Below are 25,247 nucleotides of genomic sequence, written 5' to 3'. Positions count from 1 at the left end.
ATATTAAAATCAAGGCCAGTCAAGGCAAGGCCCTGCCTCAAATATATAATTTTTAAAATTTTAAAGGAATGAAAATAAGGGAAAGGTATGAAGAATAAAATCCACGTTTTTTTTCTGTATTGTGACTTGTTTTCATGTTTCTTTTCTTGTTTATTTTATTTTTTTATTAATTACACTTTATTCAATTTGTATCCCCCCATAAGTCTCTCCCTCCTCCCTTTCCCATCTCACCCTCCCTCCCCCTTCTTCATGCATGCCCCTCCCTAAGTCCATTGATAGGGGAGGTCCTCTTCTCCTTCCTTCTAATCTTAGTCTATCAGATCACATCAGGAGTAGCTATATTGTCATCTTCTGTGGCCTGGTAAGGCTGCTCCACCCTCAGGAGGACTTGATCAAAGAGCAGGCCAATCAGATTATGTCAGAGGCAGTCCCTCTTCCCATTACTATGTAACCCACTTGGGCACTGAACTGCTATGTGCTACTTCTGTGCACAGATTCTAGGTTATATCCATGAATAGTCCTTGGTTGGAATATGAGTCTCTGGGAAGTTCCCTGTGTTCAAGTTTTCTGGTTCTGTTGCTTTCCTTGTGGGGTTCCTGTCCTCTCCAGCTCTTACTATGTCCCACATCTTACATAAGAGTCCATGCACTCTGCCCAACAGATGGCCATAAGTCTCAGCATCTGCTTTGATAGTCTGCAGGGCAGAGCCTTTCAGAGGCCCTCTGTGGCAGGTGCCTAACTTGTTTCCTGTTTTCTTCTTTTTCTGATGTTTATCCTCTTTGCCTTTCCAGATGGGGATTGAGCATTTTAGCCAGAGTCCTCCCTCTTGATTAGTTTCTTTAGGTGTACAGATTTTAGTAGGTTTATCCTATATTATACGTCTATATGAGTGAGTATATACCATGTGTGTCTTTCTGTTTCTGGGATAGCTCAATCAGGATGATCCTTTCTAGGTCCCACCATTTACCTGCAAATTTCATGATTTCCTTATTCTTCATTGCTGAGTAATACTCCATTGTGTAGATGTACCACAATTTCTGCATCCATTCTTCAGCTGAGGGGACTCTGGGGTATTTCCAGCTTCTGGCTATTACAAATAAAGCTGCAACAAACATGGTTGAGCAAATGTCCTTATTGTGTACTTGAGCCTTTTTTGGATATATGCCTAGGAGTGGTATGGCTGGATCTTTAGGAAGCAGTATTTCTATTTGTCTGAGAAAGTGCCAAATTGATTTCCAGAGTGGTCGTACAAGTTTACATTCCCACCAGCAGTGGAGTAGGGTTCCCCTTTCTCCACAACCTCTCCAGCATGTGTTGTCACTTGAGTTTTTGATCTTAGCCATTCTAATGGGTGTAGGGTGAAATCTCAGTGTTGTTTTGATTTGCATTTCCCTAATGGCTAATGAGGTTGAGCATTTCTTTAAGTGTTTCTCTGCCATTTGATATTCCTCTACAGAGAGTTTTCTGTTTAGCTCTGCTCCCCATTTTTTAAGTGGATTACTTGGTTTGCTGCTTTTCAGCTTCTTTAGTTCTTTATATATACTGGATATTAGTCCTCTGTCAGATAAAGGATTGGTGACGATTCTTTCCCCATCTGTAAGCAGTCGTTTTGTTTTGATGACAGTGTCCTTTGCTTTACAGAAGCTTTTCAGCTTCATGAGGTCCCATTTATTGATTGTTGCTCTTAGAGCTTGTGCTGTTGGTGTTCTGTTCAGGAAGTTGTATACAGAAGGACTACTGATTTTTTTGAGTTAATTTTGTATCCAGCCACTTTGCTGAAGGTGTTTATCAGCTGAAGGATTTCTCTGGTTGAATTTTGAAGGTCACTCATGTGTACTATCATATTGTCTTCAAATAGTGATATTTTGACTTCTTCCTTTCCAATTTTATTGCCTTGATCTCCTTTACTTGTCTTATTGCTCTATCTAGGACTTCAAATACTATGATGAAGAGATATGGAAAGAATGGGCAGCCTTGCCTTGTACCTGATTTCAGTGGAATTGATTTAAGTTTCTCACCATTTGGTTTGGTGTTTACTATAGGCTTGCTATATATTGTCTTTACTATGTTAGGTATATGTGTTGTGTCCCTGATCTCTCTAAGACTTTAAACATGAATGGGTGTATGATTTTGTCAAATGCTTTTTCAGCATCTAAGGAGATGATAATGTGGTTTTTCTCCTTCAGTTTTTTTTTTATATGGTGGATTTCATTGATGGGTTTCTGTATATTGAACCACCCCTGAATGCCTGAAGCAGAGAATCTTCTCTCTCTCTCTCTCTCTCTCTCTCTCTCTCTCTCTCTCTCTCTCTCTCTCCTTCCCTCTCTTTGTCCTTCCCTTCCTCCCTTTCTTCTTCCCTCCCTCATCTTTCTGACTAGTGCTTTAATTTAACCAATCCTCTTATAATATTCAAGAACAGCTACCCAGTGTAGCACAGTTCACAGTGGGCTAGGTCATCTTCCATCTCTTATCAGTCAAGAAAACTCCCCAAAGTCATGTCCACAAGCTAATCTGATGGAGGCAATTCCTCAACTGAGGTGTGTCAAATAGACACACAAACGAATCTGATGGAGGCAATTGTGAATTGAGGTTTCCTCTTAGAAGGTGTTTCAAGTTGACAATCACATCAGCCATCACACTTGCCATAATCATCACCTACATATGTTAGTTAAAAATAAGTTGGGGTGGAGAGTCCTAGAGAAACCTCAGAGATTAAGAGCACATGTGCTCTTTCAAAAGACCCCAATTTGCTTCCCAGCACCCACATGGTTGCTAACAATTGTCTGTAACTCTACTTCCCAGATATATAATGCCATCTTTTGACCTCCTCAATCCCTTGGTACACAAATATGTGTGCAGCCAAAACACATACATGCAATAAAAGTTATATAAGTAAAACAATCACGATTCGTTCTTACTAGATTTAATAGGTAACATTTATAGAATGACTTATAAAAATCAGAAATTATTTTACAAAATTGTCAGTTTGTTACCATGCTGGTTTTTTTAAGCAATTGCCTGATTTGGTTACCTTCTGGTCCTGCCACAGACACTTCAGGTGTACAGTGATATGATGATGGAAAACTGGACATATGATAAGTATATCAGACTGTGGTTTACCTCTTAAGGAGCTGTTGAATCCTTAGAGGGAAAAAAGGTATGAAAAGTTGCTCAACAAAAACAGGGGATTAAACTACATATACCATATCCACACAAACTGAAAAAGCTTCATAAATATGTCAGAATAGCATAAGAATCCATAAAGAGGTGAACTGTCAGGAGATGTGCAATTCATGCATTGATTTAGAATGGATAAATAATCCACATGTGTTAAAGTAAGAATATTTTTATTCTTTATTGATTTTTTTTCTTTTCATAGGTGCCCTGGTGAACCTCCCTTGATAAAAGGTTGGCTTCCTTATCTTGGCATGACCCTGAAATTTCAAAAGGATCCTTTAACATTCATGAAAACTCTTCAAAGGAAATATGGTGACATTTTCACTGTTTTGCTTGGAGGTAAGAAGCTTTGCTCTGAGTTCTTTTCTTGTGTGATAATCTCTTGCTTGTTCTTTAATGTCTTCACATTTGCGCATAGGTGAAGTGTGGAACATTCATCTAGCATTGGAAAGCAAATCTGAAATAATGGCACGTGTTATGCAGCAATAATTATACATAAAACCTGGTTACAGAATCCTCTGACACTTTGTAAAGAAGCCACTCTCTTGTTTTTACTTGGCAATTTGTTTTGGGTTAGTTTAGTTTATTTGAGAAGAGTTTAAAGAAAAGAGCTAGACTGTGATTTTTGGTTTTTGTGTTTGTGTGTGTGTATGTGTTTGTGAGATTTCCTTACACAGCACTTTTAGGAGTGTAAGGCAGTTCGGCTCACAGCTTAGAGTTCTCATGTCCACATTCTCCCCTTCACAGGAAAATAGTGAATATGTCACAGCTAATTGCATCTCATCTCACTATAGCAATTCATTCCAACTGGTGTGCTCGTGAGGGTGCATGCTTCAAAGACCCTTGTTTGCTTTCCAGTCTACTTTTTCTATCATACTTTGACTGTTCATAGATACATGGTGTCATTTACGCACCATTCCAATACCATGAAGAAAGGTTTCACAGCTCTGAAAGTCTGAATTTCTTTACATGATCATTTCTCTTTCCTGACTTTGCAAACACTAGTCTCAAGTATATTTCTGCATTTAAATTGCTCGTTGTAGTTCCAATTTTGTAAAATGCTTTAAAAAATGAAACATGTACCTGTTTGCGTGACTCTTTCTTGTTACATAACAAGTCCTTCATCTATTACCTATATTTCTTCCTTTTGGGATCTTTGTCCTTAGCTTAAAGCCACATTAAATGTCTCCTGCTTTCATCTTGTTATTTTCAGCATTTTCTACCTCTTTCCTTGCTTGCTTGCTTTCTTCCTTCTTTTCTTTATTCCCTACTCCCTTCCCTCCCTCTCTCTTTTTTCCTTTCTTCCCAACTGTTCTTCTTTAACAAGCCACTTTCTGCCCTTCCCCTCCCTCCCTTCTTTCATTCCTCTATCTATGTTTCTATATCTATCTCCATCTCCATCTCTATCTTGTAGGTATTTTCAGAAGGTAACTTACATGTGCTCTCCCTTATATTCTGGAGTACCCCTAATGGTAACCAGCTTTTTAATCTCATTCATGGTCAATATCAGCCTAACTAGCACTTTCTTCTTGTTGCCTTGCTTATCTCCCCTTTTTTCCTAAAATATCCAGTTGCTCCCAACTCTCTTGAAACTTCCCCTTCATATTCTTCTACTGACTCTGAGTGTCCTTACTGGAGTGTACATATGCTTGTCTTTCTATGTAAGTATATCTTTCTCTATAGCTTCTTTATTCTGCTCCTACAGAACTAGGGCAGTCTTCTGCTTGCAATTACTATTCCAAAGATCAGAGGCAACTTTCTGTACCTAGTGACTATCATAAAAATGTGCCATTGGCATACTAAAAAGATGGGGAAGCAACCTGATTGACTCATAGATATGGTTAGTTTTAATTCACCCAGGAACAGGATTTACAACTTACTCTTTTCCCTGACAGCTGACAAATCTCTTCCAATGATAACTGCATGAACTGTAAGTTCAGATAAATGGAAATAAAAACAATCATACATCTTACAAAGAAGTATAACATTTAATATGATCTTTCCAAGACCCCCATAAAGTCTACTCCCATACCTCATGCTACCTGCCTTGATCTTATAATCTCATTAATATGCCTCATTGCTGGAAAGTTCCTCCACACCTACCATGACATTATGAATTTGTCCTTCCTGTTGCCCTTCTTTCTGCCAGAACTCCTCTCTCACCTGACTTTTGAGTGGATATTGTACATCACTTGTATATCACTTCCTCCTCAGATTTTTTCTTGAACATAGCATACAACCTTTGGAACCTCTTCACTGGAGCCCAGTTATCCACAGTACCTCTGCTACTGCAGTTCATACATTGAAAGTTTACTGATGACTCAACCCTCTATCTTAGCCCTCTTATGTTTGTGACTCTAACAATTTAGTCCAGAGTTCAGCACTGATTGATTCATAATAGATGTTCGATGGGAAAAATCCTCAACACCTTAGAGCTGATGAAATACTATTAGGCAGGTAAAGGACACATATAGCACTTTATTTCTGTGTGTGTGGCTAAACTAAAGCCACAGAGAAAAAAAATAGCTTTCTTAAAACAAATTTAAAATGTAGTTCCAAATTTCCAGTGAGCAGTAAAAATTATTAAAATTTTCAGCTTTTTTAAAGGTCTTATACAAAAGTTGACCAAAATTATTCAACAGAAAACTGTAGTTTTACTCACTTTTCAAAGGAAAAAAAAACAAGATTACCAAGATCATGGCAACCAAAGCATACTCTATCTTGAGTGGCAGAAGATCAAAGACTGCTAGTGAGTAAACTAGCAACAGAACCAGACCTTGGATCACCTCCACCCTCCCTGCCTGGATACAAAAGCCCCAATTCATAGGGCCTAGGTGCCAAGCATAGACCAGCACTTGCTGCACCCTCATGGTGTTTTCTGCCTACTGGAACACAGGGCCCCCAAGGTCCAGAGGCGCTTTGTTCCATCAACCAGACCTCAGATCACTTCTGGTTTCCCAAGGTCAGTGTCTAGACTGGAGGCAGCACCCCAAACCCAACACAGGGATATTCTGGTTCCTATGTGAAGGCCAGGTAGACAATACAAACATACAGGGTCCTAGGCCCAGGATGGCAGAGTCAAGCAGAGTCTGAGTGCCAGGAGCTCAGTGCCTGCTAGGCTAGCAAGTTGCTGAGTAGTTGAATCTCAGTCTATAATGTCAATGCCTGCTCTTTTTTTATTTTATTTTTTCTTATGAGTTACATTTTATTAACTCTGTATCTCAGCTGTATCCCTCTCCCTCATTCCCTCCCAATCCCACCCTCCCTCCCTCATCTCCACCGTGCCCCTTTCCAAGTCCACTGATAGGGGGACCTCCTCCCCTTTCATCCGATCCTGTTTTATCAGATATTTTCAGGACTGGCTGCAAAGCCCTCCTCTGTGGCCTAGCAGGACTGCTCCTCTCTTGGGGGGTGGGGAGGTCAAAGAGCCAGCCATTGAGTTGCCTGCTCTTAATATTCCTGATCTGCCTGACCCACCCAGGGCACAGACAGCAGAGAAGTCCTCCAGCCCATGGAGGCCTGAGTTGGGCAGAACACCATTCAGCTTAAAGACCACTCCCTGATCTACTGGAACCACCTGGGACAAGGAGGTTGTAGAAAAGCTGTACCCAGGCTCTGACCTACATCACTTGTCTATCATCCCCAGGAGGCCAGTGTGGGGCTCCTAGCAACATTTAACTTAGAGCTCTCTCTACCTAGTACCAAACTCTCTGACCATCAGAGATTACCAGACCTGCTACTACCAGAGATATCAAGATGGCTAGAGGTCAGTGTAAGAACACAAGCAACAAATCCCAGGGCTATTTGACATCACCAGAAACCAGCAGTCCTACCAAAGCAAGCCCTATATATATTATCACACCGAAAAGGCAAGAAAAAATAGTGTCCCTAAAGGAGGAAAATAAATCCCTAAAAGTAGCCCAGGAAAATACAGATAGGTTAAAGAACTGAACAAATACCTTAAAGAAAGTAAATACAAGACACTACAATCAAACAGGAGAAGGAAATGAATAAAATTGTTCAAGACCTTAAAATGGAACTAGAAGAAATAAAGAAAACACAATCTGATGCAATCTTGGAGATGGAAAACCAAGAGAAGAGGACAGGTACTGCAGATAGAAGCATCACCAACAAAATACAAGACATGGAAGAAAGAATATCAAGGGTAAAAGATACAATTAAAGAAATCAATACATTAGTCCAAGAAAATGTTAAATTTAAAAAGCTCCTGACACAGAACTTAAGAAATCTGGGACACTATGAAAACATCAAACCTAAGAATAATAGGAATAAAAGAAGGAAAAGACTCTCAGCTCCAAGGCCCAGAAAATATGTCCAGTAAAATCATAGAAGGAAAGAGGTGCCTATAAACGTACAAGAAGCTTACAGAACAGCAAATAAATTGGACCAGAAAAGAAAATCATCCTGCCACATACTAATGAAAACACTAAGTGCACAGGATATGAGGGTGATTTAACCACAGACTCCTAGTAGCAGAGGCCATAGAGACAGAAGAGGATACCCTCTAACTTGACTAGTATCCTACGAGAGGGAGGGGAAAACTAACCAACCCACAAAAACTTTGTCCCCAAATTTACCCAACCTACAAGGTGTGTAATGATAAACATAGAGCAGGTAGTGCATAGATTGAGGCCCAATGAATGCTTGGCCCAGCTAAAGACCACCCTGTGGGAAGGATGCTTTGCAGGATGCTCTACTAAGCTTCCAGACAGAAGCCTATTAGAGTCATCCTCTGAGTGATGCTACCCAGCAGTGCCTCAAAACAGATACTGTTACTCACATCCAAACAGTGGATGATGCATAAGGGGTCTTAGGAAAAATTGGGAGGAAAGAGCAATGGACCTGGAGGAGACAGGAGCTCCACAAGAAAACTAATAGAATCAAATAATTGGGGCCCAAAAAGCTTGCTGAGACTGAAGCATCAACCAAGAATCATGCATGAACTGGACCTAGGCCCCCCATGAAGATGTAGCAAAGGAGCAGCTTAGGGTTTATGTAGGTCCTCTAGTAAGGGAAGTTGGGGGCTGCATTGGGCAGAGACTCCTTTACCAATGTTTGATCACTTCCCCCTGGTGGGACTGCCTTGCCAGGCTACAGGAGAAGAGGACAAGCTTAGTGCTGATGGGACTTGATGAGCTAGGGTAGATGGGAAAGGGAGCTTCCCTTTTCTGAGGAAAAGGCAAGGATGGACGAAGGGTGTTACCAGGAGGGGAGGAGGGATGGGGCTACAACCAGGATGTAAAGTGAATAAAAAGAACAAAAAACCAAAAGCAAATGAAATATATGTATGTATGTATATGTATATGTAACACTTGGAAGATTTAAGCAAGAGGGTCTTGAGTTTGAGGCCAGTCATCAAAATCAAGATCCTGTAAATATGTAACAAATAAGCAACAACAACAGGGAAAACACTGTTTTATAAGAGGAAGCCTAGAAAAATAGGTCATGTAGCAAGATGCTTGCTACATGATGCCATGTACTTATACTCCCAACACTGGGGAGGAAGAGACAGAAAGATCTATGGGGATCTCTGTCCAGTTAGTTGACTCCACTAAGTTAACTATAAGTCCAGTGAGAGTCTATTTTTCAAAAGACAAGGTGGGTAGTACCTGAGGAACAACACCGAGGTTAACCTTTATCCTTTACAAGAACACATGCATTTATGTATGTAAGCATAAACGCATGCACATATACAAACCAAACCCAAGCAAACAAAAACAATCAACACATGCTCAAATATGTTGCCTTAATCTTTAATTCTAACACTGATTGTCTAACTAATCTAATCATCGGGATGTTTTTTAACTTGGTGGTAAACAGGCACCAGAGAGTAGGCTCTGATACCTCCCCCACCTTTTGTCTTACATTCATTTGAATACATTCCTATTGAGAAGTCTTATGAACACAAAGTTTTGATGTTCAATTCTTGATATAGCTTAAAATAAATGAAGGTCAAAGTTGTCCACCCTGTCTTTATCGTGTGCCATTGCTGCGTGCATGGTTTTGCAGAGTATGAAAATGTTTGTCATCTCCAAAAGTCTTAAGGGACAAAATTGTCACCTTAATAGAGAAACTGAAAGGTGTAGCTCTCCATGAGAAACCACACAAATTTTTGACCTGCTGCAGAAAATAGTTCTCTAATTGTTTGTTGTTGTTTTGTGTGTGTGTGTGTGTGTGTGTGTGTTAGTGCAATGAAATCATTTTCCCTAAATGTCACCACAGAGAAGCTCCATTGTGCATCATTTTCAACTGCTAGTGAAATCTCTCTAATACACAGGAGTATGTACACAATGGTGGTCATTCTTAACAAATAAATAGCTGGTTACCAGTCTAGCTGCCCAAGTAATGCTTATAAGTTGACATTCAACCCAAAATCTGCTGGAGAACTATATGCAGAAGGAGATTAAGGTCTTAATCTTTAAAATCTTTCTAAAATAATTTTAGAAAATTTATTTAAAATCAACCTTTTCATTGACTGGTGAAACAAATCACTTGAATTCCTATTCCCATGTCTACTTAGTACCAAAATCCACATGAAAACAGCAAAACTCACGTATACACATTGTATATTGGACCAAGCACAATTATCAAACTATTTTGTATTTTATAACATTTGCTTCCTAAGAAAATAGAACTTAAAAAAAAAGTGTTGTGTTAGTAAAGCATTTATGGATTATATAAGAAAGCTGGCATTAGCAGTCCCAATCTTTTCCATAAAAGGGAAGAAAAATGAAATAATTGGCAAGAAACATATTAAAATTATTGATACCATTGCAAATTTAATGGGCAGAAAAATTATTTCATACTGTATCTTTTCAGACATGAGCCTCATTTTGACATTTACATTTTAGACAAATGCAAACTCTGCAATTTTTGAAATCAATATTTTATATCCACTTCTGACAGCATTCTCCTCTCTTTTGAAAACATGGCAAGAGATATTGTTTCTACACTGGGATCTCTGTGAACTAGGCAGTATGCCTGTTGACACTTGGCATTCATTTACATAAAATCACACTTAAAAAAGTTAAATTATCACTGAGCATTCATAGCCTTCAAGATACCTTTTCAGAAAAATCTTTGTTTAGAAGTTTAAATTCATTTTATAAATGTATATGTATTTTTCTAACTGTCTGATTACAGAACACAAAGAAACTATGGTTTTGAATCTCACATTAGCAGATGGTGGACAGATGGTTTAAATTAATATTAATTTTGGAAAACTTAGCTTAAATTGTTTATACTGAAGATTAAAAGTTGGAAAGCCAGCTAAAATCTCTGGGGTTATTGGTATTTTCAAACTATCTTGAAAAGTAAAATCCAGAAAACCAAACTAGTTCTATGGTGATCCACATCTTCTTCAGAAAGATTGAAGTTTGAAGGCAAGAAGGAAATCTTCTCTTAGGGAAGACAGCTAAATTTGGAACAAGGAAGAAAATGTGTAGATCCTAGAGTGAAATGTTACTTTAAACTTCTTAGTGATGGTCCTTTAAAAGATTGTATCACATGCTTGGGGCATGGTCAACTGGTACTATGCCAGATACTGACATAAGGATCTGATTTTGAAGTCTCTGCACTAATGTAAAAGCCAGGTGTGGAAGGGTGTGTCTGTAACTGTATGGTGACAAGTGGATTTCCTGGAGCTCACTGGCCAGCCAGCCTAGTTGAATTGATGAGCCCTAGGTTGAATGAGAGATCTTGTCACACACACACACACACACACACACACACACACACACACAGACACACACACACACAAAAAAAAAAGGATGGGGTGTGATTGATGAAAACAGCTGGTATTTATTTCTGTCTTCAATGTGTATGTGTACTTGTACATATACATGCACACACCTACACAAATGTACCTAACATACACAGACAAACATACACACACAATGGGAGACAACAAGAAGAAAGAAAGAAAAAAGGAAAGGAAAGGAAAAGAAAAGAAAAAAAAAGAAGAGAGAAGAAAACTTCCTGGAAGGTCACCAACCAATCAACCTGGGGTACATAGCAAAATGGCAGAAGCAACAAGGTGAAAGGTGAGAACCACTGTGGCACAGGCACACAACCTGTGCACCACATAGCAAACAACCAACCACCCAACCAACCAGCCAACCAGCCATCCAACCAACCAGTCAACCAGCCACCCAACCAACCAGCCAACCAGCCACCCAACCAACCAGCCAACCAGCCACCCAACCAACCAGCCAACCAATATTTTACATATGTTTGCTGACGTGAACCAATTATTTCACATTCATCATTCATACTTGTTTGTTTATTTGTTTGTTTTGTTCTGTTTTTCGAGACTGATTTTCTCTGTGTAGCCTTGGATGTCCTGTATTCGAATTGTAGCCCTGGCTGGTCTTAAACTCATAGAGCTCCGCCTGACTCTGCCTCTCTGAGTGCTGGAATTACAGGCATGTGCAACAGTGTCTGACTCACCATTTATAATTTTATTTGAAATGAGCCTGATATTTTCTTTTCATAGGGGGAAGGTAAAGAGGGAGGGAGGATAAAAGGAGAGAGTATGTGAAGAAAGAAAGAAAATGCTAAGAATGTATTTCTAATACATTCCAGCTCCTACTTCAAAAGGCCAGTTGTAATAGCTAATATTGTCTGGGCTGGATACACTTTTTAATTTCTCTTTAAATGTAGGTTTAGATAAATGTAGAAAATTGGTGAAAAATTGAAAATATTTTCCAAAGATTATTATTTACAAAGTGAACCTTCTGTATACTCTTAGAATTTTATATAAGAATTGTTTTTAAAAATTACTTTTAAAATGCTGTTAATATTTAACAAAACCCATTCATTTGAGAAGAAAATGCATGAATCATCACCTGTGAAAATACTCAGTTTTGCCTAAAATTATGTCTTTTGAAAAATGAGAAAATTGACTCCCTCGCTCCAATTATTTGTCAAACAGATGCTGACAATTTTAATTAAGGTATAGTGGTAAATGAAATGATTTAAAATGCCAGAATCTAATGTGGTCCTTTTTGCTGTCCATGAGACAAAACAAAGAATGAATGAAAAGAAAACTCTCACTTATAGAAAGCAGTTTTAGTATTCAAATAGAAGTAGCAATTCCAGAGTTGCCCTCATTTCTCTGTTGCCTTGCCCTGTTAAATGAATCAAGAAAAAATGAAGTGGATAAAATTCACTTTAAGAAAAATATGAATCATGGCATGCATACTCATATATATATGTATGTATTTCTAAATTTGTATTTAAGCTGTATTTTTAAATACTTAAGCTATATTTTTAAAATTGACAAAAAAACCCACATTAATCCTGTCTCTATGATTTGGTTGGTAATGATTTCAGATCTTTATCTAAAATATCTTGTACCAAATTTATTAATGTTTTCAATGCATTTGGAATTACCATAAATCACAAGTTTTTTATCTAAGCTACAAGCGTGCACACACACACACACAGATAGAGAGATAGACAGAGACAGAGACTGGAGTACAGACAGTAATAGCTAAACATAAACACTGCAGAATTATGCAAATGTAATGTTTGTAATATGTGGTTTAGAACTGGAAGGCTTATTGGTTTCCCGTATTGTTTCCTGCCAGTATAACATTTCTATTTTCTTTTAAGATTTACTTGTCTGCAAATTTCATGATTTCCTTTTTTTTTAATTCTGAGTAGTATTCCATTGTGTAAATGTATCACAATTTATCCATTTCTCAGTTAACAGACATCTAGGTTTTTTCCAGATTCTGGCTATTACGAACAAAGCTGCTATGTAACCCAGAAGCAGAAAGACAATCATGGTATACACTTACTTATAAGTGGATAATTAGCCATATAATATAGCATAAACATACTAAAATCTATAGTCCTAAAGAAGCTAAACAACAAGGAGGATCCTAGGGAAGAGGCTGAAACCTCATTCAGAAGAACAAACAAGATAGACATCAGAAGTAGGAGAAGACAGGAAACAGTGCAGGAGCCTTCCAAAGAGGCCCCCTGAAAACCTCTACCCAATAAAGGAATCAAAGCAGACGCTGAGACTCATAGAGAAAACTTTGGGCAGAGTGCAGGAATCTTATGGAAGAAGGGGGAGATAGAAAGACTAGGAGGGGACAGGAGCTCAACAAGGAGACCAACAGAACCTAAAAACCTGGGCCAGGGGGGTCCTGCAGAGAACAACGTATGTGCGAACCAAGGTCCATCCAGGGAGAGGACTTAGACCCCTTTCACATAAGCTGCTCATTTTCCAAGTGGGTTTCTTAGTAATGGGATCAGGGGTTGTCTTTGATATGAACTCAGTGGCTGGCTCTTTGATCACCTCTCTCTGGAGAGGGCTGCCTTGCCAGGCCACAGAGGAAGATGAGCCTTGATGAGATCTGATAGGCTAGGGTCAGATAGACAGGGAGGAGGACCTCACCTATCAGGGGACAAGGGGAGGAGCATAGGGGAAGACTAAGGAAGGTGGGTGGGACTGGGGGGAGATGATGGGAGAGGGCTGCAGCAGGAATACAAAGTAAATACTAATAAAAGCAACAAATAAAAATTTAAAAGATTTGTTTATGTATTTTATGTATATGAGTGCTTTGCCTTCATGTACACCAGAAGAGAGCATCAGATCCCATTATAAATGATTATGAGCTGCCATATGGTTGCTGGGAGTTGAACTTACGACCTCTGGAAGAGCAGCCAGTACCCTTACTAGCTGAGCCATCTTTCCAGTCTGCAATATGATATTTTTAATCAGATAAAGTCTTAAAACAGTACGGCAATAATAATAATAATAATAATAATAATAATAATAATAATAATAATAATAATAAAACAGCGTTGAGCAAGGAACCAGGGAACTAACTCTTTGTCAGGGCTTTGTGTCTCCCAGCTGATGGATGCAAGGGTTTAGATAGGAACTCTGAAGTTTTTGCCAGATTTGAGAGATAGGCCACAGTGAGCAGTGAAGTTTAGAACTTCAAGAAATTTACCTTCAAGCTTCCAAGGATTTTTCACATCATCTTTTATTTTTAAAGGGGACAGAGTAAGCTTTTGAGTGGAATGGGTTTTTTGTTATATTTGCTTAATAGAACTGTTAACATCTTAAAGTATCTGTAATTCGGATTTAAATATTTTCAGACTTTAGGTATGTGTTCTGTTTTGTTTTGCTATCAAGTAACTACACTATTTTTTTTTTTTCTGTTTTCAGGGAAGTATATAACTTTTGTTCTGAACCCCTTTCAGTACCAGTTCATAATTAAAAACCCCAAACAACTAAGTTTTGGGAAGTTTAGCAGACGATTATCAGCTAAAGCCTTTTCTGTCAAGAGGCTGCTAACTGACGATGACCTTAACGACGACATTCACAAAGGCTATCTGCTTTTACAAGGCAAATCTCTGGACAGTCTTCTGGAAATCATGATCCAAGAACTAAAGGAAATATTCGAGCCTCTACTGCTGAAAACCACAGATTGGAATACAGCAAGAATATTTTCTTTCTGTAGCTCACTGGTATTTGAAATCACATTTACAACTCTATATGGAAAAATTCTTGCTGATAACAGGAAACAAATTATCAGTGAGCTAAGAGATGACTTTTTAAAATATGATGATATGTTCCTAAACTTAATATCTGACATACCCATTCAGCTTCTAAGAAATGAGGAATCTATGCAGAAGAAAATTATAAAATGTCTCACATCAGAAAAACTAGCCCAGATGCAAGGACGGTCTGAAATTGTTCAGAAGAGGCAAGATATGCTGGAAAAATACTATAGGTGTGAAGACTTTGAAATAGGAGGTAAGAAAGTTCTGAATAATCACTCACTAAAATAAAATAATTTACAGAAGACCTTTGAGATAAAAAGATAAAATGACGACCTTGAAAATTTTTATGCTTTTTCTAATTGGCTAATGATAAAATGTTTTACTCTGAAACAACCCTCTGTGATAATTGATTTTTTTTTTTTTTTTTTTTTGCTGAGGTGGCAAAACAAGATATTTAATGATGATAATGAGAAAGAGTATAACTAAGTGGCATTTACTCCTTTTATCTCATCCCCCACCTTCCTGCCCACCCCCCAACATGCATTACATTTTAAACTATTCTCATTAAGTAGAAAATTAGACTTCAGAAGCCTATTGGTTCTCATTAGCATGCACTGATCCTTGGCTGGGTCCGTGTCCTAACATCTTTTAATTAGCACACTGCAAATCTAATCAGTGTAATAAATGCTATTAATCTTCCTTTTCACTTATTTTCTCCCAGCACATCATCTTGGCTTTCTCTGGGCCTCTACGGCAAACACCATTCCAGCTATGTTCTGGGCAATGTATTATATTCTTCAGCAACCAGAAACTATGGAAGCGCTGCGTGATGAAATTGACAGCTTTCTGCAGTCAACAGGTCAAAAGAAAGGGCCTGGACTTTCCCTCCACTTCACCAGAGAACAATTGGACAGCTTGGTCTGCCTGGGTAATTTATTTTTATCTGTTATTAAGAGAAGAAGGTAGCTCTCTGCAAACTCAGTTTATCACTCATTGCTGTTTACCAAGAGGTGGAGGACACAGCTGCCTAATTGACATAATAACACCCATTTACATCAATTATAAATTATGTAGTTTATAGCTGTAGATACTCTCACTGCATGTAAACATTAAGGCCTAGCTAATTAACTATGCAAGGTATGCAAAGAGATAAACCAAAGCTTTTGCAATTATTTGAGGGGAAAAGTATGTATGCCTATTAAGTCATTTGATTTTGAGCATCTGTTAGCCTGCTGATGCCTCCCAAACACTGCTGTCCCGTCTTGACAAGGAAAGGATTTGATAGCTGAACAAGCAAGTGTTTCAGAGAGGCAACGTGCATGCGAAAAGTCCTTACTCTTTCTTAAAACGGTGCATGCATTTCAAGCACAGATCAAAGTGTTTTATATATACATATATAGGTTATATATATTTTTTATTTATATATATATTTATATATGTATAGTGTGTGGTATATAGTTCATATGACTGTAATTAAAATAATTTTTATTGCAGGTTAATGATTTAAACACTCAAAAGGAGCAAAGGAAAGAAAAAAAGAAAAGATTGGAAAGAGGAATAGAGGGAGGGGTGTGAGGAACCAGGGAAATAGGAGAAAACAAAATAGCTACAATCTGTTTCTTTTAAGCATTGATAGTTTTAAAAATGTTCACTGATTTAAGAAATAAAAGTGAACTCAATGTCAAGAATATTTATGGCCTATACTAGTTGGTTAGTTTTGCTTACCATCCCTTTTTCCTTTTGTTCTTAACTTGTGAGCCTTACACCTGGCATGAACCTTTCCTTTATTTCCACTTACTGGGGTTGTGCAGGATGCTTGCTACCATTATGTAAGGGACTCATACCCATAAAGTTAAAATCTGTACCAATACCTGTCAATTCCCTCTGAATTCATGTCACCATCCTATGGTATGTTTGAAGATATACTTTCATTTTCTTTCAATAAATGAATTTTTATATGTTTTGCATTTTCTCAGCTATTTGACTTAATAAGAATAATATATTAGCCTGTGTTAGACTCAAGTTTTTATTCATTAAACATAGTCCCCCTCTCTCAGCAGATTCTGAGATAGTAGGTCCTAAAAATCTTGATCATAGTTGACCGCTTCTTGGCATTAATAAGATTGTCTCAAGTGTTGCAGAGGTGGCTCCTGGTGGCCAGGCCGAGACCTACCACAGAAGCAACAGCAGCCACTGTGATTTATGTGTAGTCAGTTATGAAAAGTGTATCACCTATATTGTGTGTTATCAAAACAATTACATGTTTGGAGAAAGAAAATACTTCAGACATTATATAAATGCTAATATTCTTGCTTTTTGGCAGAACGCTTAGGAAACTAATACACAAAATTTACGTAAAATACAGGTAGTTGCCTGTACTTTCAATAAGTAGTAGCTTCTGAGTTGATTTAGTTTCTATGGAGATCTAGGTCTCATTTTTCATATATGCAGGTAATTAACCCTTTCATTTTAAGAGTGAGATGATCAATAAATAATGCAAATGAACTCCAAAAGAGTATGTTTGTATTCTGTACATAATTATTACTCTTAACAATTTGCTTGAAATTCATCACCTCTCTGTTTATAGCTAGCAGCTGTTTGTCATTGAAATAAAAGATATTTTTAAAGTGCAGTGTTAAGAAAGAAATGTTGAGATTTATTTGACCAGAAGAGATGAGAAATTCTGAAGTTGTAATTTAGGTCCGTGTAAGTCCACAGCTAGACTTACGGACACTTATCCTTGGAGCCCTCATAAATTTGCAGCTTTCCCATGCTCACCCAATGAAAGGAAACAACAAATCTTTATTTTATTCTACTATAATACATTGCATTCCCTTCCTCTACTCCTCACAGTTCCCCTCAACCTCCCCTCTTCCCCAGATCCACTCTTTCTCTATTTCCCTTTAAGAAAAACAGCAGACATCCCAGGGGTATGAACCAAATATGGTATAACAAGGAACGAAACTAGGCACAAACCCTCATATCAAGGCTGCATGAGACAACCCACTAGTAGGAAAATAGCCCCACAAGCAGGCACAAGAGTCTGAGATACCCCGACTTCTCCTGTTAGGAGTCACACAAAACCACCAAGCTAAACAACCACAGCATGAGCCTTACTTAGCTGATTCTGTGGGCAGTGTTTTCCCAGTGTCCTTTATTCCTCTGGTTCCTAAAATTCTTCTTTCTTCTCTTCCATGGGGGTTCCCTGAGTTCAAAAGACAGGGACCTAACAGAGATCTCCAATTTGGGCTCTGTCTTTCTGCCTAATGTGAGAAACAACAAAATCTTAACCTGTGCCAAGGCCATGCCTTCAATAGCCAGCGAGGTTCCCTGAAGCCCAGGTGACCAGAAATGGTCAGTGTAATTTTTTGCAAGAACTCATGCTAGCGGTCATTACTTTTTGGAAAAGGGTATATATATTTTTTTTCTCAAGAGATAAAGGTATAGTCAGATTGGAGCAAACTTTGATGGGTCAATGACACACAAAGTAACCTCTCCATTTCAAACAAGAGTCTCCCTATGTCAGAAGAACATAAGGTGGAATGACAAGGCAAGACACACATGGCTAAGTTCCTCCATTTATGGTATGAAATGAATGCGTTCCTTCCCTTTTTGTGTTCTTAAAGAAAGAGTTCTCTGTGTTCTGAACACAGTTTATTTTTAAATTGTATTTTGAATTTTTATCATTATTAGAAAAAAATGTAATTAAATAAGTGTTTTTGTTTGTTTGTTTGTTTGGCCTAGGAAGGAAAGCTTGACACTAGTGCAGAAAAAGGTACTCTTTTTTATGCAGAGGCTTTGCTTATGAGTGTACCATTTAAAAAACCGTGCAGAGAAGGGACGCTAGGAAGGCAAGGGAAGATGTTATGGGCAACCTGCTTCAAGACATTGTAAAAGATTTGAGAGTTTTTCTTTAAAACCATTTAACTTGTCTTTTACACAATTAAAATACAATATATTTTGCATATTCATATCTCGTTAAAGATTCTGCTTATTATAAACTCACTAAAACTATTCATTTAGTGATTATTCATTTACTAGGTATTTAATCTCTATATGTAAGTTGAATAAAAATTTATAAATATAACATAGGATTATTAAGAAAAATATCAATGCAAAGAAAGATAAGAGTTCACTACTGAAAGTTTGACAAACTGATAGAAAATTATCTTAATAAAAACTACCTACAATTTACATAAATAAAGAACATGAATATGTTAATACAGAAGACTCAATAAGTGTTATCTAGTGATGTCTTCAAAATATTTGACCTGCATGGTATCCCTACAAACTTTATGCTGTTTTCTTCCTTGTCTAATATGAATCAATCAACCTGGAATCATATTAAAATCTGACTTGCTCCTTGAGGATCCTTATTCTATGCATTACCACCCAAAAAAAGTAAACATAACTCCCATTTAAAACATAAGACAAATGTAACTCCAAACAGCTCAGGAAAACTGCAGGTACCTGATGTTGTTCAATGGCATATCATGAAAAAGAGCAAGTGCTGGACATTTTGAGAGAGAGTAGAATAAAAACAAAGTGCTATGAAGCTGAAATTAGATAAATTCTGCCGTGTTTTTTTTTTAAGAGCTCATAGTGCTTACCCACTGAAATTATACTAAATAATTTTAAGCCTATTTGTTTTGTCCTTAATTTCCAATCAGTTTATACGGTCCCTGAAATACTTGTAGATAGGCACAAATTTAAAAATAATTTAGTTAGCTACATGTTCTTTTTTGTTAGAATAGAATGTTTTTATAATAGCTAAAAACAAGGTAAAATACTTATTGTGTTTCTCAAATGCTTAGAGGGTTCTATAAACTGTAAAATATTCTTGGATGTATAAATTCCCCACTTGGGATACTATAGTTACTTGTTTACTGCTAGTTGTTTATTTACCTTCAAGATTATTAATATTTGTTTATTTTTACCTTTTCTTTCTTTCCTTTTATTGAAAATAGTTTTTTCCTCACATAATATATTCTGATTACTGTTTCTCCTCCCTCTACTCCTCCTAGTTCCCACCCAATTTCCCTCCTATGTAGATACAATCTCTTTGTGTCTGTCATTAGAAAACAAAGAGGCTTCTAAGGAATAATGATAAAATAAAATAATCAAATAAGATAAAGCAAAGACTAACACAGTGAACAAAACAAACACCCCCCCCGCCCAAAAAAGAAAAGCAGAAGAACTCAAGAGAAGACACAAGAAAAAGAGACCCACGTGTTCATTGCTTAAGAATCCCAGTAAAAACACCCCAATCAATTGAAAGTCATAATATACATGCAAGGACATGATAGAGCCCATGCAGAGCCTGGCATCCTGCCTCAGTCTCTGTGACATCATATCTTTGCCGACCCTACTGATTTAGAGGCCCTAGATTTCTTGGTGTCCTCAATTTCCTCTGCCTCCTATAATCTTCTTCTGCTTCCTCTTCTCCAGGGTTCCTTGATCTCTACCTAGAGGGATTTGATAGAGCCCTGCCATTTAGTACTGTTTTAAGGTCTCTCTTTCTCTGAATAATACCAGGCAGTGAATCTCTGTGTTTGTTCCCTTTTGCTTACAGGAGGAAATTTCTCTGATGATGGCTGAGCAAGGCACTTATCTATAAGAATAGCAAAATGTCACTAAGAGTCATTTCATTGTTACATTTGTTGTTATTGTTGTTTACTTTTTTGCTTTTGCTTTTTTTTTTTTCTTTTCTTTTCAAGACAGGGTTTCTTACTTTATAGACCAGGCTAGCCTCGAACTCACAGAGATCCATCTGCCTCCGCCTCCCTGAGTGGGGCGGTTACAGCTGGCTGTTCTATACTTTACTATTTTCTCATACAATACATCCCAACCACAGCTTCCCCTCTTTCTCCTCCTCCCAATCCATGACGCTGTTTCCCCTCTTCCTGAGATCCACTCCTCTATTTTCCTTCAGAAAAGAGCAGGCCTCCAGGAATATCAACCAAACACAGCAGAACAGATGCAATAGGACTAGGCACAAACCCTCACATTAAGGCTGACTGTGGCAACACAGTAGGAGGGAAAGGATTTCAAGGGCTGGAAAAGGAATTAGAGATGCCCCACTTCCACAAAAACACCAAGCTACACAGCTGTATTCCGAGGCTCTACCACAAACCCACAAGCTTCCTGATTGCCAGTTCAGTCTCTATGAGCCCCATGATCCCTGCTTGGTTGATTCAGTGGGCTGTTTTGCTGGTATTCTCTATATGTCTGCTTCTCTCCTCTTCCAACAGTTTTCTTAGTGTTTGATTGTAGGTCTCTGTACGGCTCCCATCAGCTACTGGAGGAAGCCTCTCTGATGACAATTGAGTTAGGTACTGATCTATAAGTATAGTAGAATATCATTAATACTTTTCACCAGTTGTGTTTGGTCACTGAGTTCTGTTTGGTCACCCGAGGTCACTGAGCCATCCAGCTCTCAGATCCTGGTCATTCAGGCAGGGTTGGGAATGGGCTCCCTCTTTTGCCTTGGGCTTCAAGTTAGACTGTGGCCACTCCCACAGCCATTGGTTGGCCACTCCCACAATCTGCACCATTGCCCAAGCACATCTTGCAGGCAGGACTGTTTGTGGGTCCAAGGTTTTGGGGCTACGTTAGTGCCCCAGTCCCACTATTAGAAGCTTTGCCTGGTTACAGAAGAAAGCTAGTCTGAGATCCATATCATGCATTATTCTAAGTACTCACTAGGGTCACCCTCATATTTTCCAATAAATTTACACTAGGTTTAAATTTGCACTAGGTTTCTACATAATAACCCCCTAACTGCCCACCTATTTCAGCCACTTTTGTCTCACTCTTTCCCTCCAACCTTCTCTCCCCAACTTGATCCTTCCTGTTCGCATCCCCAACTTCCCAAAGTCCACCACAAAATCTACTTTCCATTCCATGTGCACCCTCTACCCAGAACCCTCCTTGTTATTTAGCCTCTCTGGGGCTGTGGATTATAATGTGATTATCCTTTACTTAACAGCTAATATTCACTTATAAGTGAGTACGTACCATGTTTGTCTTTCTGGGTCTTGGTTATCTCACTCAGGTTAATTTTTTTTCAAGTTTCATCTATTTGCTGGCAAATTTCTTAATGGTATTTTTTTCTAACATTGTGTAAATATACCACATTTTCTTTATCCCTTCTTTGGCTGAGAAGCATCTAGGTTGTTTCTGACTTCTTGCCATTATGAATAAAACCACTGTGAACATAGTTGAGCAAGTCTTCTTGGGATAGAATATATGCTCAAAAGTAACACATGGAATTTGGGGTAGATTAATTTCTAATTTTTAAGGAAATACCATATGGATTTCCATAGCACCCTTGAGTTACATAGCTGCTTCTTGAAGAAAGCTATTTCCAATTTTCTGAGATTGATTTCCAAAGTGATTGTACAAGTTTGCACTCCCACCAGCAATAGAGGAAGATTCCCCTTTCTCCATACCCTCTCCAGCATGTGTTGTCACTTGAGTTTTTTTATCTTAGCCATTTTGACCAGTGTGAAATGAAATTTCAGAGTTGTTTTGATTTTCATTTTCCTGATGACTAAGGAGGTTGAGCATTTCTTTGTGTTTTTTGTAGTGTTGTTAACCTCTTTCAGTTGGAGTTCTTCTTCTAGTGTCTTCTGTAGGGCCGTGTTTGTAGATAAATATTGTTTAATTTTGATTTTAACATAGCATGTCATATTTTTCTCCACATATCATGACTGAAGGTATTCCTGGGTATAGTAGTCTGGGTTCATATCTGTGATCAAATAGAATCTGCAACACATCTGTCCAGGCCTGTCTGGCTTTTAGAACCTTCATCTAGAAGTCATGTGTAATTCTAATAGATCTGCCTTTATATGTTACTCTTTCTCATAAGGTTTTTTAGTCTTTCTTTGTTCTGTAGGTTTAGTGATTTGATTGTAACATACTAAGGGAACTTTTGTCCAGACTATTTGGTGTTTTGTGTGTTTCTTGTAGCTTGTTAGGTATCTCTTTGATATGTTAGAGAAATGTTCTTCTATGATATTGCTGAAAATGTTTTCTGTGCCTTTGAACTAGGTTTCTTGTCCTTCCTCTATTCATATATTTCTCGGATTTGGTCTTTTCAAGGTGTCGCAGATTTTTTAATTTTAATTTTAATTTTTGGCAAGGCAGAGGATCCAGGAGAGTTTTTTAGATTTAATGTTTCCTTTTTCTAAAGTATCCATTTATTATCTTGTATTTTCTATGCCTGGGATTCTCTCTTTCAGGTTTTGTATTATGTTGGTGAAGCTTACCTCTGAGCTTTCTCTTCCAATTTGTAAACTTTTCATTACTAAATTTCCTTCAATTTGAGTTTTTATTATTGATTCGATTTTGACTTTCAAGTCTTAGACTATTTTACTCATTTCCTTCCACTGTTTATTTATGTTTTCATATGTTTCTTCAAGAATTTTATTCATTCCCACTTTATGGCCTCTATCATATTCATTAAGGCTATTTTAAAATCTTTTCCATGTCCTTCAGCTATGTTGTAATATTCAGAGAGTGCTGTGTAAGTGTTGCTGAACTCAAGTGAAGACATACTATTCTGGCTGTTACTAATTGTGTTTTTACACTGGTAACTAAGCATCTGGAATTGAGAAGATTTTCATTCTTTGCTAGGTGGTTGCTTCTTTCCTTGGATTCTGTTTTCTTGTCTGATTCATAGGAAAGTGTGGTGACTGTGTTGCCTGGTAGGAAATTCTTTGGAGATTCTGATAATTAGAGTGGGTTCCAGGTAAAAAGTGTTTCTGCATATTGAGTGGTTACACTTAGGAATGAGTCTACAAGAGGGAGCAAAATGGGGGTGTTCATTAGGATCCGCTTAGCCCTTGGGAATGGGGGCTGAGAACGAGGAGAAGCCACAGAAGATCTGCTATAGAGCTCGCAATGAGACTGGAGGACTGGAGTTGGAGGAATGGAGAGTCAGGTAAAGATCTCTCAATGTCCTACCAACTTTATTGTTTGAAGTGGACTGTGAGTTTACAGACAATGTCTGTTGGAGGTGATGGCTAGATTAAAAATAAATGAGTAGTAGAAAGGAAAGTTGGAGGGGTAGATCTGTGTGCTCCACAAAACAGAAGGATTAATTGGAAAACTAATGTCCCATAACAAAAAAAATTAATCATAAGTCTATGCTAAACATATTAGTTGTTTAAATATTTCAAAGTAATTTTTTTTAGTTGCTTCAAGTGGTCTTCACAAAAGTACTCTGAGGAAATGTGGCTACTGTTACATCTTGTCAGTCTTTTAACAATTTAGAATATTGTCAGAATGAGAGAGACAGAATTTTCACTTGTATTTTTATCACCATAACTATATCTTTCTCCTGAGATAGATCTAATCCCAGGTTCTTTTCATTGCCTCCACTGAGAAGAGAGTTTTTTATATCCAGATTATTCTAAGACATTTACCACAATCTGTATCTTAACAATATTGGGAAAGGTAAGCCAAGTCATGACACTGACAAATGTAAATTCATCCCGTGAGTGTTAAAAATAAGTCAGGACAGAATGGATTGAGGTTCCTTGGCAAATCCTAGATTCAAGCCACAACTCTCAACCTGATTGTTCATTGACATCATCTGGAAAGCTTTAAAAACAATCAGTCTTGATACTGTCCCCAGAGAGTCTAATTTTATTATTCTTGAGTGAGGGTTTGATGGCTTTAAAAGCTCCCGGGTGATTCTATTATGTAGCCAAGGTTCAGCACCCCTCATTTCAAGGTTGTAGGTAATGTGGTTCTAATTTCATTGATCTGAGATGGAGACATTATCGTTATTTTTTTAACAAATACCAGGTGATTCTAACAAGTAGTCAAAGTAGCTGGTAATTTCTGTGATGTCAAAAATCTTCAAAGGAGTAAATGACTAAATTATTTCAAAAATCTCCCTCCTCATCTGCTTCCACAAGAGAAACATCAATAGAAGTATGGTGTCTGGGGCATAAAAACTGAAAGAGCCTCTCTTTTCCAACTTAAACAGTGCTTGTGGCAGATTGTAGATGTTATCTGAACCTACCAAGCATGTCAAAAGGCTGATATCATCTCTCACACAGGTGTACAAGATGGTTAATACAGGCTGGGTTATAGCTAAGTGTTAGAATGCTTGCCTAGCATTCACAGAAGCACCACCCCTACACAAAAAGAAAATGATAAAATATCTGTATGTATTTTAGGGGTTGTAAGTGGATTGAAGAAGGATTAGATTTATCTGCCTGAATGTTCTATATGGGTTGAAAATTAAAGGGAAGAAAACTTGATTTCAGTATGAAAAAATAGCTTTCTTCTAAAAATAACTTTCCTCTGAGTTATAACTCTGAAACTTCATATCATTCAAGTGGTCTATAATGGTCTATATGGTCTATAATTCCAGAGCTTGAGAGGGAAGGCAGGAGGATCATGTGTTCAAGGCCCTCTTAGGCTAGAAAGCCAGACCCTGTAAAATAAATGGAAGGAAGGAAGGAAGGAAGGAAGGAAGGAAGGAAGGAAGGAAGGAAGGAAGGAAGGAA

The 25,247-nt window shown here is 37.8% G+C and overlaps 1 protein-coding gene across 2 annotated transcripts in view; it reads left to right on the top strand.

Annotated features, from left to right (window-relative positions):
- LOC129673485 (cytochrome P450 7B1) overlaps positions 1-25,247 on the top strand; it is a 192,550-nt gene that overhangs the window by 147,501 nt on the left and 19,802 nt on the right. For both annotated transcript variants that reach the window (XM_055603293.1, XM_055603294.1), the window contains 3 exons: positions 3,380-3,516; positions 14,387-14,977; positions 15,446-15,652. In XM_055603293.1, coding sequence (XP_055459268.1) covers positions 3,380-3,516; positions 14,387-14,977; positions 15,446-15,652 — 935 coding nt within the window. The remainder of the gene's footprint in view (positions 1-3,379; positions 3,517-14,386; positions 14,978-15,445; positions 15,653-25,247) is intronic.

Source organism: Psammomys obesus, unplaced genomic scaffold, assembly GCF_907164565.1.
Source record: "Psammomys obesus unplaced genomic scaffold, mPsaObe1.curated_primary_1811, whole genome shotgun sequence".
Taxonomy (NCBI): Eukaryota; Metazoa; Chordata; class Mammalia; order Rodentia; family Muridae; genus Psammomys; species Psammomys obesus.
This window is presented reverse-complemented; position numbering and strand designations above follow the sequence as displayed.